The sequence below is a fragment of the Ranitomeya imitator genome, chromosome 1 (assembly GCF_032444005.1).
Source record: "Ranitomeya imitator isolate aRanImi1 chromosome 1, aRanImi1.pri, whole genome shotgun sequence".
NCBI classification, from domain to species: domain Eukaryota; kingdom Metazoa; phylum Chordata; class Amphibia; order Anura; family Dendrobatidae; genus Ranitomeya; species Ranitomeya imitator.
In genome coordinates, this window is record NC_091282.1 from 171,688,576 (window position 1) to 171,703,411 (window position 14,836).

At 40.6% G+C, this 14,836-nt stretch overlaps 1 protein-coding gene across 7 annotated transcripts in view; it reads left to right on the top strand.

Annotated features, from left to right (window-relative positions):
* LOC138665154 (inositol hexakisphosphate and diphosphoinositol-pentakisphosphate kinase 2) overlaps nt 1-9,530 on the top strand; it is a 210,248-nt gene extending 200,718 nt beyond the window's left edge. For 2 of the 7 annotated variants that reach the window (XM_069752428.1, XM_069752419.1), the window contains 4 exons: nt 982-1,101; nt 2,402-2,548; nt 6,879-7,007; nt 7,634-9,530. In XM_069752428.1, coding sequence (XP_069608529.1) covers nt 982-1,101; nt 2,402-2,548; nt 6,879-7,007; nt 7,634-7,764 — 527 coding nt within the window. In that variant the 3' untranslated portion in view covers nt 7,765-9,530. Of the gene's footprint in view, nt 1-981; nt 1,102-1,610; nt 1,674-2,401; nt 2,549-6,878; nt 7,008-7,633 lie in introns of all 7 variants that reach the window. The other 5 variants (XM_069752451.1, XM_069752437.1, XM_069752404.1 and 2 more) reach the window with 5 other exon arrangements.
* The last annotated feature ends 5,306 nt before the right edge of the window (nt 9,531-14,836 follow it).

A 14,836-nucleotide genomic window follows, 5' to 3' on the forward strand; every position in this document is an offset into this window, starting at 1 on the left:
CATCCTACATGTGATGGGAGGTGTTCGAGCTTTCTACTGCACATGCTCACCGGCACCTATTTATATTCTAGGGCAATAACTGTGTAACATGACGTTAATTTTTATGTGCTATATTTATGAGCTCTATAGACAAAACAAACGTGGTTGTAGATTAAAGGAATTCAGGGATTTATTTATAATGACCCTTTGATTTCTTTTTTCTATTCCTAGAGAACCTCTTTAAGTATGGCCATAGCAGTAAATAATTTGACAGTTTTAAAAATGTAATGAGGCCTCCAATCCCTCTGCACTACTTTTATTTTTTTTCCTTAAGCATAATGGCCCCTGATTCATCATTTGCATTTTTAATTTTTAAGTCGCTTATCTTTTTTTTTTTTTTTGTCTTGTATTCGCTGACAGCTAATTGTGCCAACTTCATCGAAATGGCACTCACAGTTCATAAATTTTGCTGGAAAAAAAGGGCATTATTCTTGTCACTTATCCTATTTGCGACCTTTTGAGCCAAAATTTGAACCTTGTCAAAATGTTGCAAAAGATTTGATTTGTTGAATTGGGTGCAGAAAATCCCTTGGGATGGGGGAGGGCGTAAGCTAAATTTTCTACCTTTTAAAAGAAAAAAATTTGCACTTGAAAAGGCGATCACATATGAAATAGACTTAAAAAAAGAATAATGAATTGGGTTTTAAAAAAAAAGCACAAAACTGAACAAAAACAAGTGCAAAGACCATGATGAATTGGAGCCAATGTGTGTTCAAGTATAAAGAAAAAAGAAATTACCCCCCCCAAAAAATGATTTTAAAAAAAATGTTGGTGAGCAGAAGATGGCACAGGATACTTTACGGAGGATGCTTGTTCTATTCTATCTGTAACAATGCCAGTTCTTGTGTTTGGTGCCAGATGAGCTCTTTATTGCATGTTGCATGCATCACTTCTGAATGGAGGTGTACACTAGGTTGCTGTATTTTCTCTAACTCTCACTAGGGTCTCACTGCGCGGGTCTCTTTAGTACTACTGTGCTGGGGGCCTCTTCAAGTGCACCTAACCTACTGGATTATGCTCGTGCTCATCGTAAAAAGCTGACTACTTCTGGCTGCATAGATGGTATGTGCAAATACACACACACACACACACACACATACACACACGCGCGCACTGGTTTTGTGCATAGGCAGTGCCTCTGAACGGAGGACAGCCCGCACTTTTTTTTTTTGTTTATTTTTTTTATTAATTTCCCCCCAATAGTGTATTTGGCAAAGATAGAAAAACTAACTACATCTTTTATAACAAAACTTCCATCATCAATTTTGTAAGCTTTCTTTTAGGTACCAATTTTTCTTCTTTTTTTATATTTACAAAACCTGTAAAGAATTGATTTAATTTTTGTTCTGACTCCTATTTAAAAGGCTAAAACGGAAGTAGCCAGCTTTCCTGTGGAAACAAGGTTTCCTCTAATAGACCAAGTGTCTTTGCTGTGGTGGCACTGCATGCTGCTGGATTTTAACAAGTTCCAACTCACGGGGGAGTCTTTTCTTCTCTCCTTCCTATTTCTTTCTTTTTCTTTTTATTTGGTAGCTTTTGTGAATTTCAGGTACTCTTTTTCTCTTTCTTAGACGCCACACGCAGCTCTGCTGTTAAAAGGTTTTCTATCTCATTTGCTCGACACCCAACCAATGGTATGTTTTGTTAATTTAAATGATATCCCCATGCTTCATTTTTTTTCTCCTTACATTTGGTTTCCAAACATAGGATGCGAGTTCCACTTTTCTTCTTTGTCCATCAGCGCATGGGCTTTAACATTTCACAAAAATTTTGTCGCAAGCTTCTTTTTGTCATTTTTCTCTATGGCTAAATGTAATTTTTCAGCTGCCAAAAATACATTAAACATCGGCATCAATACAATGATCTCAATTATGATTGACTAATGTCAAAGGTTTTTTTCCTTTTACACTGTGTAATGTGTTATTTTACACTGTTTTTATTCCGTCGGGCTATTATATTTGTTTGGACTCTTCTATCCACACGAAGGTTGGTCCTCTCTCTGATATGTAAAAAAACAGAGAGATATCTATAAATTCACTGTGGTTCCGCCACGTGTTTTTTTTATTTATTTATTATTATTTTTTATTATGCTTTATGGGAATGTATTTTCTTGTGGTTTTGATGCAAATTTTAGTTTTAGCAGATGCACGGGTAAGTATCTTGCAATAGTTTTGTACTGAATGACTTGGTATAGGCTTTGACTTAACGTACGTAAATGTTGTACACTGTGTTGTCTTTACTAGAGGTGATGGCACTGAGCTTATTTTATTTTTAATGGTTTAATGTTTTCTGAAAAAAATTTTTTTTACACATACAGATGTGAATGTAACTCTTTAGACATTTTTCCATGTTTGTCTTACAGGATTTGAGCTGTACTCCATGGTGCCTTCTATATGCCCCTTAGAGACTCTTCACAACTCCTTGTCTCTAAAGCAAGTGGATGAATTCCTGGCTGCCATTGCAGCACCCTCAAGTGAATGTTTTTTGGATACCCCAACATCTTCTCCTTGTAGGGTTTTTTATATATATATATTTTTTATACTTGTTATGAGTTTTAAGTTTTGTATATATTGGTGATAACTTGTTTTCGAAGAACCCATTTAATGCTTTCTACAATGCCAATCTCGCATCAGCTATTGACAGTCGCCCCTGTCATGCATAGCAGAGTGCGACAAATCAATAGACAACCCTGGCACAATAACACCACTAAAAAGCTTCGGCAAGTATCCAGAATTGCAGAACTGCGTTGGAAGAAAACGCATTCACAGGATGATCTCACTGCACTCAAACAAGCAACACTTGCATTCAAATCAGCTCTCACCTCAGCTAAACAGGCCTATTTTACATCCCTCGTATCTTCTTTATCCTACAACCCCAAACAGTTGTTCAACACTTTTGACTCCCTCCTCCGCCCACCACTGACCCCTCTGAGTTCCCTAATCGTTGCCGAGGACTTTGCCACGCACTTCAAAAATAAGATAGACCAAACAAGGCAAGTCTTTGTTGTCAAACCACCACAATCCCTTTGTATACCAGACCAATGCTCTAACCGCATAACTTCTCTCTCCAAAATCACTGAAGGGGAGCTTTCTCATCTTCTCTCCAAATCACACCTCACCACTTGTGCGCTTGACCCCATCCCATCCCACCTCCTCCCCAACCTCACCACCACACTAATCTTATCCCTAACCCAGCTCTTCAACCTAACTAACTTCTGGTACCTTCCCCTCTGCTTTCAAACATGCTACAATCACACCTATCCTCAAAGAGCCATCCCTTGACCCAAGTGCTATGTCCAGCTATTGCCCCATATCTTTGCTCCCATTTGCTTCCAAACTCCTTGAGCAGCACGTACATGCTGAACTTTCCTCTCACTTAGCCTCTAACTCTCTTTGACGACCTACAATCTGGCTTCCGTCCCTACCATTCCACTGAGACTGACCTGACCAAAATTATGAATGACTTACAGCAAAAGCTAACAGACAATACTCTATACTCCTCCTTCTAGACCTGTTCTCTGCTTTTGACACAGTTGACCACTGCCTCCTACTACAGATCCCCTCTTCCTTTGGTGTTAAAGACCTTGCCGTATCTTGGATCTCCTCATACCTTACCAACCGCACATTTAGCATTTCCTACTCCCATACCACCTCTTCATCTCGCCCCCTATCTGTTGGTGTCCCTCAAGGCTCTGTCCTAGGGCCCTTACTCTTCTAAATCTATACACTCGGCCTGGGACAAATCATAAGGTCCTATGCCTTCCCGTACCACCTTTATGCTGATGACACTCAGATCTACCTCTCTAAACCAGATGTCGTCTCTCTGCTCTCCAGAATCCCAGAGTGTCTATCAGCCATATCCTCCTTCTTCTCTTCTCGCTTCCTCAAGCTCAATGTGGACAATTCTGAACTAATTATCTTTCCTCTATCTCGCATATCTTCCCTACCTGATCTATCTATCAAAATAAATGAAATCACACTTTCCCCTGTCCCCAAAATCCGCTACCTTGGAGTAACCCTTGACTCTGCCCTGTCCTTAAAACCGCACATCCAAGCTCTCGCCACCTCCTGTCGCCTCCAGCTCAAAAATATTTCCAGAATCCATCCTTTCCTCAACCCTCACTCTACGAAAATGCTTGTGCATACCCTAATCATCTCCCGCCTCGACTACTGCAACATCCTCCTCTGTGGCCTACCTTCTTACACTCTTGCACCCCTCCAGTCCGTCCTTAACTCTGCTGCCCGACTAATTAATCTCTCTCCTCGCTACACTCCTGCTTTCCCCTTTTTGCAAATCCCTTCACTGGCTCCCAATTTCCCAGCGTATCCAGTTTAAACTACTAACACTGACTTACAAAGCCATCCATAACCTTTCTCCTCTGTATATTTCCAAACTAATCTCTCAATATCTTCCCTCAAGTAATCTCTGGTCCTCCCAAGACCACCTCCTCTCCCCCACACTTATTCGCTCCTCACCCAATCGCCTCCAAGACTTCTCCCGAATATCCCCCATCCTCTGGAATTCTGTGCCCCAACACGTACTGTTATCCACCACATTTGGATCCTTCAAAAGAAACCTGAAAACCCACCTCTTCAAAGAAGCTTACAGCCTGTAATGACCACACGGACACCTCAACACCTTCGGAGTTACTGCAACCCTCGACCTACTGTCTCCTTCCCCATAATGCTGTAGAATGTAAGCCCACAAGGGCAGGGTCCTCTTCCCTCTGTACCAGTCTGTCATTGTTAGTTTGTTTACTGTAAGTGATATTTGTATTTTGATGTAACCCCTTCTCATGTACACCATGGAATTAATGGTGCTATATAAATAATAATAATAATGCAAACTACCGTAATTGTACATCCCAGTTATGGTGGTGCACAGTAGATGTACAGGATCCTCCTATGTTTTACAGTGACGCTCCGCTATAATGGATAAATATATATATATATATATATATATATATATATATATAATTAATATATATATATATATATATATATATATATATATATATATATATAATTATATTATGCATCTGTGTGAATAATATTGATAAGCTCTACCTACAAGGTTGGAGGGATGAAAAGGAAACGATTTGCATGGTCGGACTGGGGTGTTGGAGGCCCACTCTACAGCTATCTGCAACTACCTTTTAGCCGTTATCCCTGTTATAGCAGAGCGTCGACTGTAAAACACAGGAGGATCCTGTACATCTACCGTGTGCCACTATAACTGGGATGTACAATTACGGTAGTTTGCATTAAAGGAGTTCTTCGAAAACAAGTTATCACTGATCCACAGCTTATGTAGGTGATAACTTATTGATCTGTAGAATCCAAACTTTGGAAACCGCACCGTTCAGAAGAATGGGTAACTTTTATCCCTAATAGGGCACTTTTATCCACATATATAATAGAGCAGCAGGTCTGATGTCTGACCGTAGCTCCATTCATCCTCTCTGGGGCTTCCAGAAAATGCCAAGTGCAGCGTTCAGCTGCTTAGGGAATGAATGGATCAGTGGTCGAGTCATACGCACCAATCCATAATAATGGGTATAAAAGTTGCACATTCTGACAATTGGTGTGGGTCCTAGCAGTCAGAACCCCACCAATCATTAACTTATCACTTATTCTTAGGCCATGTTCACACATTCAGTATTTGTTCAGTATTTTACATCAGTATTTGTAAGTCACAATCAGGAGTGGAACAAGCAGAGGAAAAGAATCATAGAAACACTCCACCAGTTCTGCATTTTTCACCCACTCCTGATTTTGGCTTACAAATATACTGACCAAATACTGACTCTGTGAATGTGGCCTTAGAATGAGTGATTACTTTTTTCACCGGAGTATCTAATGTAAGTGCATATTTGCTACTGTGTAATAGTCACAGGGCAGAGAGGGGTGAACCGTCCAAGTATTTACTCTGTATTGGAATTAAATAATCTGGCCTTTATTGATATCAGAGAGAACAAGAGACCTCCATACACAACACAATCCGCAATACCAAGACCAATACCATATACAAGGAACAAATACCACCACACCATGGCCAAATCACATACTACCACGACATAGTGATAAAATAATACAATAATAATCATGAATAAAAACCACAATATTAATAGCATTAATATTAACACTGGTGATATTATTATACGCAGGAGCTCTGTGTACAGGGTCAGTGTACAGGTAACACAGTGATATTATACACTGGAGCTCTGTATATAGTGTATTGTGTGCAGGTAGTACAGGGATCGCCAGTGACATTATACACATGAGCTCTGTATATAGTTTACAGATAATACAATGATGAACAGTGACATTATACACAGGAGCTCTATATAGTGTATTGTGTACAGTGTACAGATAATACAGTGATCATCAGTGACATTATACACAGGAGCTCTGTATATAGTGTCACTGTACAGGTAATACAGTGATCACCGGTGACATGACGCTATGTACAGAGCTCTTATGTAAACTCACTGGTGATCACTGTTTTACCTGTACACTGTACATCATATACAGAGCTTCTGTGTATGTCACTGGTGATCCCGATTCACACCAACATGCCTGGTAAGACTTTGCCTGTTTGCTGGATCTATGCAAAAACAACATGTTTGTTTATTGATAGTGACATTACAGTCTGAACCCTGCTCAATGGCCATCAAAACTATATGTGTAAAAATAGTTGGTGGGGTTTTAAATGCTTTTGCTTACATGCTTTTTCTATACTGACATGTTTTATTACACATTTAGTAGATTTTCATTTATAGTTTTGATCTGGCTGCAGTGTAAGCTACATGTTCAGGAAATTCTTCTCATTCCATGTAGGTACTCCTGGATTTCACAGTCATGCTGGTGGCAGGAAAACCTCTTTGAACACATATACTCCTACTAAAATACTTCCAACACCATGGCTTCTCGGTGCTGATGGTGCCATATCAGACCCTGTTGCAACACGTGAGTAGAATGGCAGAAGGCGATGGGTAAATGAGCAGAAACTAGGATATTTGTGAACTGATAATTTGGAGACTCGGATCACCGCTCTATACTTAGGATGAAACTTGGATCAAATGACATATTGTACTATTGCTAAAAGCTTGGAGGACCTGTCACCGGTTGAAAAGTGTCCAGTATTTTCTCCTATTTTACAGTAATCCTGCTGCTCCCCTTAACATTCTGCTTTTTGTTTGTTTTTTTGTTAAATCCACCAGCGATATGGACCTTTATTTAGTGTATGGTCTTTTCCTAGTGGGTGTTGCTCCTAGGTTCGTTTGGGCACGTGTCTTTAGGCTACTCTGAGCAATACCTCCTTAATAAATATTATTAAAATCTGCAAAAATATCCCCAAAACCAGACGATTTAAAAAAAACAAAAGACGGAATACGTATTAGAACTCTGGGAATAAAATATTAGCAAAAAAGGCCTATGTTTACCTGGATACAGGTTCTCTTTAAACGTCTTTATGAAATGTATGGTGGTTGCAGAATATGAAGTAACCTCAGAATGATGGAGGCCTTATATACAGTCTTTATACTTACATTTTCCTGTTCATGTCTTGTATTGAAATAGTTCTTGTATTTTAGGTGGCAGTGGACCATCAAGCACCATTCCTACAGCTTGTGATCTACCATCCGAAGGCCTCAGACGGCAGGAAGAGAAGACTCAACCAGAGCAAAATGTCTGCGAGCAAGGGAAACCAAATCTACATTCCTGAATAGTTGTAGTAATGCAGCGATGGGATTGAGGAGGACATTGTATCTATAGCTGAGATATTTAAATATTTTTTTACTTTCTATCTGTTTGTATATACTGACAGCACACATGAATGGTACACGAATTGCTATCTGTTTTATCTTGTATGTAACTAGCAGGCTGTCCACCCATCATAGACAGGAATAATGGACAGCATTGCTACAACTTTCCTTATCCGCCACAGGCCGAGAGCAAGAAAATATGAACACCAAAGGATGCCATCCGTAGGAATAAGTCTTCTAATCAATGCGCAGAACGTGGCCAGGAACACATCGTGCATAGCTGAAGTTGGCGATCCATAGAACCAGATGTTGGCACTCGTTTTCTGAACTTTACTCATCTATTTGTTGCCCATTTTAAGCACTTCTGTTTTCTTTGTTAATGTTTTTTTTTCCCATTTCCATAGCTTGTAAACCTTCTCGCCGGTGTGCAGGTTACATGTCGTTGGATGCAGCAAGTGGTGTTAGCCATGGATGTTTTATCCTGGTGGTCATGGCTGTGTCCAATGAAGCATTTATGAGGGCGATTATGTATTCATAAACTTATAAAAACCGTCATCTACCAATATAGAAAATAAGTAATATGCAACTCAGACAAAAACTGCTATAAAGTTTATATTGCAAAGTTTCCTTTTTATATATATATATATATATATCTACACAGTGTAACAAGAAATACTGTACTGCAGGATCACCAGCAAAGCGTATGGTGTGATATACTGAAAAAAGAACTGTGCATATGGCGATCTCCATGTTCACAGCGACACAAGATGGGCCTCGTTCTTGAGCTAGATGCGGGTCCCATAGGTGGGATCGGCATCTGACATTTATCGCATATCCTGTGGATAGGACACATGTCTGTAATCTGGCCTTTACAATGACGCTTTCTCAGTTTACTTCTAGTTCTCCTGGTGCAAGCTTATATTTGCTGTAGAAATGTTTCTTATCAATGGCGAGGGATATAAAGGTTGGTTTACACCACCTGGCTAGTGGAATTATGCAGCCTCCAATCAGTGGTCATATAATAGCCTGTTTCCACGGGTAGACAGCGCTTCCAGTCAGTAATGGATCATTCGGTGCGGATAGGCTACCATTGAGCTCGGCAGCGCGAGTCCTGTTTACACTGGGTGACATGCTGCCGAGGACGATGGGCAAATCAAGATCTTTTCACCCTTTTTGCTCGATCCTTTTCACCCGTAGGAACAAAGGATTGGCATTAATGTCCCTCTTTCTGTTGTATGGTCAATTGTAGTCCTGCTGCTTGCGGAAACAGCGTTATGTCACTTTTTATTTCTAAAAGCACAGCAAAACTGAATTTTTTTTATTTTTTTACCTTCTCTTCACATATTTACTATTATACATTTGTGTTAAAAAAACAAACAAAACATATCATTTCAAGTGTAATCAAAATCAAACTAGTGTTACTTTGACTTTTTATGTTCCACCATCTGTTACGGTTTTCTCATATTTTTTTTTCAAAGCCAAATACTTTAGTTTATTGTAGTGTGTCTTTTTGTTCAGCATTCAATGTTTTTATGTCTTTTACACTTGCTAAATGAAATGTTCTGATGCATTTCTGCACTGCAGACTATACACAGCTTTATTATTATATTTTCTGTAAATACTTGGACTTTGATTTTCATTTTTAGCTTATGTTATTCTGCAACATTCTTTATTTTCTTCTACTTGTAACATTCAAAATATAAATTATTTTGGTATCCATAGTCTATATTTTGTCTTGATGTATTTATAAAGTAATCCATGTTATGGCAGCAGCACCCAGACCCTGCACAATTCATGGCCATAGGTCTTATACTAAGTGAGAATACCATATCCAGAAGCGGAAACCATCCCATTCAGGCAGAGAACAATGGAGGGACGGCCAGGCATGTAAGCGGCTCTATCCATATGATTCCCAGAGACATTAATTCACAAAGCCCCACATGTGCACCTACATCTCTGCTCATTCTCTGACTTTATACCATAGTGGGATCCTGATCTGCGTGAATTGTTGGATAATGTCATAGGTAAGAATATACCTTTTAAATAACCATAAAGTTCTGTGGAGAATAAAGAGGCTGATTGCCAACCAGCACCATACTTATCCGGCCTCGGTTTGATACTGCAGTTATATATATATATATATATATATATATACACCGTATATTGTTTGTTTTTTTTTGTTTTTTTTTACTTCTGTGGCCCTTCTGATGCAGAAGTGAATACCCTTAGAGTAAATAATGTGGGTGCAAAGGGCATTTCTGCTTTTAGAAAATGTGTTGGGGTATGTGCACACATTGCGGATTCTCTGCGGATCCGCAGCATTTTTTTGCGGTGCAGAAACACTGCAGATCCGCAATTGATATACAGTACAATGTAAATCAATGAGAAAAAAAGCTGTGCAGAAAAATCGGTGCGGAAACAAAAGAAATAGCATGTCACTTCTTTTTTGCGGATCTGCAGCGTTTTTATACCTATTCCATTATAGAAATCCGCAAGGGTAAAAAAACGCTAAAAATCCACAGCAAAACCGCACAAAAAAATGCTGCGGATCCGAACAAAAACGCGACAAATCCGCAGCTGCGTTTTCTGCCAAGAGATGCAGAATCCGCACCAGAAATTCCTAAGGCTAATCCGCAACGTGTGCACATAGCCTTAATGGCGCTCCAGTTATAGATTCTGCCCATCCATCTACCCCGAGCCATGCAGAAAAACGTGTTTCACATTATGTAGATTTGTATGCTTGCAGGGAGGAAGGTTATTGCACAGAAGGATAGGAAAGCGGTCATTTCCAAGTTACTGACAAGCTAGAAAGTAGGGAACATCTAGATGATAAAGGCCCACGTCAGAATGATGGCTGCCGCACGGTCACTTTTCGGCACAAAAACTAAAGGAAGAAGCTAGTGTTATTATTGCAAGCCCAAGATTGTCCTTCTAGCCACGTGCCAAAGTGCTAGTCTAACGATCAGGGCCCAGAATTAACTTCCTAATAAGTGGCCACTTTGAAACTTAGGTATTCCTCCATCTTACCAAGTTTAGGAGCTTTACTGCAGAGGGGTGCTTTGACCAGATCAAGTTTGGGGACAAAAGTTATGTATAAAAAGTGATATGTGCCAACACCATAGTGAAGGCGAGCTAATTCTCTACTGCCTATTCTGTATACCTTGTCAGGTACTCTTCGGGATTTTGTAGGGTGAGCGAATCTGCTTAATTTGTCTAGGTCTACTGTTTTCTACAAGCAAAAAAAAACCCCTCGTCTGCCGTGGCGTACATTATCCTGCATTGCCAGCCTTCACTGTATTCCATTACACGCAAGCTCCTGAGCTCGATTGTATTTCCATAGAATCTAATACAATATTTATGAGGTGCGGCTGCATCTGCAAAGTGATCATCCAGCACTCAAGACTCGGTGTGGGCACACATGTCACAAGGAAGAGGTCTTAATGATATATGTAGAGATATCTCTGGAGATTTGAGGGGCTAACGTTACGTTTTAAAACTGAGCTGTATATGAATATGAAAATAAAGGGGTTATTCGCTATTGGTCAATGCATCAATAATTCCCCTGCCCATCATAAAATAAAAAGACTGAATACCTCCTGAACTAGCATTGTTTCTCCAATTGCAGTGCTGTATGTCCTGGTGCTCATATGACAGCATAGCTGATCTGTCGGAACTGAATGCTGTAGAAGAACACTAAAGGCTGCAGACAATTAGATTGGCTGCAGTGGTCATGTGACATAGCAATGTCACATGATAGCCAGTGGATATATTGGGGAGATCGGAGGAACAGTGCCGCTCTGGGGAGTTATTGAGAAGGGGTTAGTCTGTCGATGAGAACCACTTTTAAAATTTCAGTTATTGACAAGATAGCTGATGAATTTATGGTACCAGTCACAAGTATTGGGTTGGTGGTCCGGTGTGAATAGAGTGGGTAGCATACACTGCTCTATTCCTTTCTATGTGACTGATGAAAATGGCAGCGCCATCAATCCCTTTGGAGTAAGTGGAACACTGGAGCAATATGGGGAACGTCCGGTGACCAGTTACATCACTTCGATGTAGTGGAGGAGGGGGAAAAGGAGCTGTGTACCACTGCTCATCGTAGGGGTGCAGTGAGGTAAGCTTTACGTTGTCTTCATTGCTGTTTAGGCACAGGGGGCAGCATTACTATGAAAATAAAGGGGGGTTCTATTAATACATGGCGGCTGTTGCCATGAGGTGGCTACATTACTTTTTCAAAGCAGGAAAGGGAGTAAATACTGTACTATTACTGCACTGTCTGGGGCACTGGCTATAGCAGTATGTGGTTTGTGTAGAGGAGGGGGGAATGTGAGGAAGGTGCTGGAAAAGCGATAGTCCAAGTACCGTATATACTCAAGTATAAGCCGAGATTTTCAGCCCACTTTTTTGGGCTGAAAGTCCCCCTCTCGGCTTATACTCGAGTCATACCCAGGGTAGAGGGAGGGGGGGCTGTGAAATTATACTGACCTACTCCTGGCGTGGTCCCTGCTTCCCCGGCGCCGGCAGCAGCAGATTCTTCCTGTACTGAGCGGTCACATGGTACCGCTCATTACAGTAATGAATATGCGGCTCCACCTCCCATAGAGGTGGAGCCGCATATTCATTACTGTAATGAGCGGTGACCGCTCAGTACAGGATGAAGCTGCGGCGTCGGGGAAGCAGGGACTGCACAGCGCCAGGACTAGGTGAGTAAAAAGGGAGCGCGATAGTCACCCTTCCTCGTTCCGGGCGTCGCTCTGTCTTCAGCAGTGACGCTCAGGTCAGAGGGCACAGTGACGTAGTTAGTGCGCGTCCTCTGCTGAACGTCAGTGCTGAACATGGAGCTGCACCGGAACAAGGAGCAGGTAACTATTGAAAGTGCCGGGGGCCTGAGCGACGGAGAGGTGAGTATGTGATTTATATTTTTTTTATCACAGCAACAGCAAATGGGGCAAGTGTCTGTATGGAGCATCTATGGGGCCATAACGTTTGTGCAGCACTATATGGGGCCATAACGTTTGTGCAGCACTGTATGGGGCCATAACGTTTGTGCAGGACTATATGGGGCCATAACGTTTGTGCAGCACTGTATGGGGCCATAACGTTTGTGCAGGACTATATGGGGCAAGTGTCTGTATGGGGCCATAATTAACGTTTGTGGAGCATTACGGTATATGGGGCAAGTGTCTGTATGGAGCATCTTATGGGGCCATAATCAACATTTGTGCAGCATTATATGGGGCATATTTTAATATGGAGCATCTTATGGGGCCCATCATAAACTGTATGGAGCATTATATGGGGCTCCTGATTCAATATGGATATTCAAAAACACTTCACCTGCTGATGTCTCAATTAATTTTACTTTTATTGGTATCTATTTTTACTTTTGACATTTACCGGTAGCTGCTGCATTTCCCACCCTAGGCTTCTACTCTAGTCATTAAGTTTTCCCAGTTTTTTGTGGCAAAATTAGGGGGGGGGTCGGCTTATACTCGGGTCGGTTTATACTCGAGTATATACGGTATTCTATTTGTTATATTCTGCAGACACGAGTCTGAACTGTGCAGGATCGGAGCAGCACAGGGACACGAACGCGCTAGGCCCCAGAAATCTAGCCAGCTTCAGTGTGGTGATTGCAAGCTCTAAGCCAAAAAGCCTCCAAGTACATGCTCCTTGCTTAGGAAACAAACAGCCTCTGATATACTGCACAGCTGGCTGACGTGGGCAGCAAGCAGTAAATAAGTTATTAAATATCCTCAATTTTCAAGAACGAATGGATTACTAAATGCTTGTTTTTAGAAGCACTTTGTAATGTTACCTACCGTATTTATGTGATGAGATGCCCTTTAATTGGTCGGTATGGTTGTATTAGGCAGTCACTACTCACTGCTGTATATGCTGGTAATATTAGGTTATGGATTGTTGGTATTATTTGTGTCTTATATTGCAGTATTGATGGGAATATCGGTCTTGATACAGTTGTAAATATAATTTGTTTTTTATTATTTGTTTATCTTTGTATAGTGGTATTTTTGGTAATATCGGTCTTGGCAGGCTGGATTTTGTTCAATAACAATATGGTGATAGCTTAAAAAGGTTATATACAAACTTCCTCTACACTGAACAATGTGCAAATACAACATACAATTAGAATTAATGTGTAGAACGGATCTATTGCATAACTGGTGCATTGATGCAAACTGAAATTGGGGAGCCCCAGTGATTATTACAGGGTCTGATCATTAAAAAAAAAAACACATACTAAAAACTATTTCCTATTGGACCCCATAATAATCAATAGGACCTTATTTTCCTGTTTACATCAGTTATTCAACAGATCCGTATTGTACGTGCGTTCTGTTTATCAAAACCAAACCAATAGTATGTTACAGCTGTGGTGTTTATACATATAATCTCTCGATAAGACAAATTGATTTTTCATGTGACCACCCTTTGACTTCGAAATCGCATTAAAGCTCCAATTCTTTTAGGTACACTTCGACACAGTTTTTGAAGGAACTCAGCAGGGAGGTTGCTCCAAACATCTTGGAAAGCTAAGCACAGATCTTCTGTGGATGTAGACTAGTGCAAATCCCTCTGTCTCTTCATGAAAAGATAAAACCAGATGATATGGAACTCTGCAATGGAGGTTAAAAAAAATGATAAAAACCACCATAAACATAAGTGGCTTTATAAAAAAAAAATTACATAACACGTGTCTGCTGAATTCAGCTTTCATCATCTGTCTCTATGTAATTCCACACAAACCTGATGATGTTGAGATGAGGGCCCTATGGGGACATATCACTTCAAGAACTCCTTTTTCTTTGCGCTGAAGATGGCTCTTAATGACATTGGTTGTATGTTTGGGGGTCATTGTCCTGCTGCAGAATAATTTAGGAACCAAGTGGACGCCTCCCTGATGCTATTGTATGATGGATACAGATCTGCCTGTGTTTCTCAGCACTGTGGACACCAAGAAATGGGCAATGTGGTCGACCAAGGAAACTTTGCTCAGCAGATGGGACA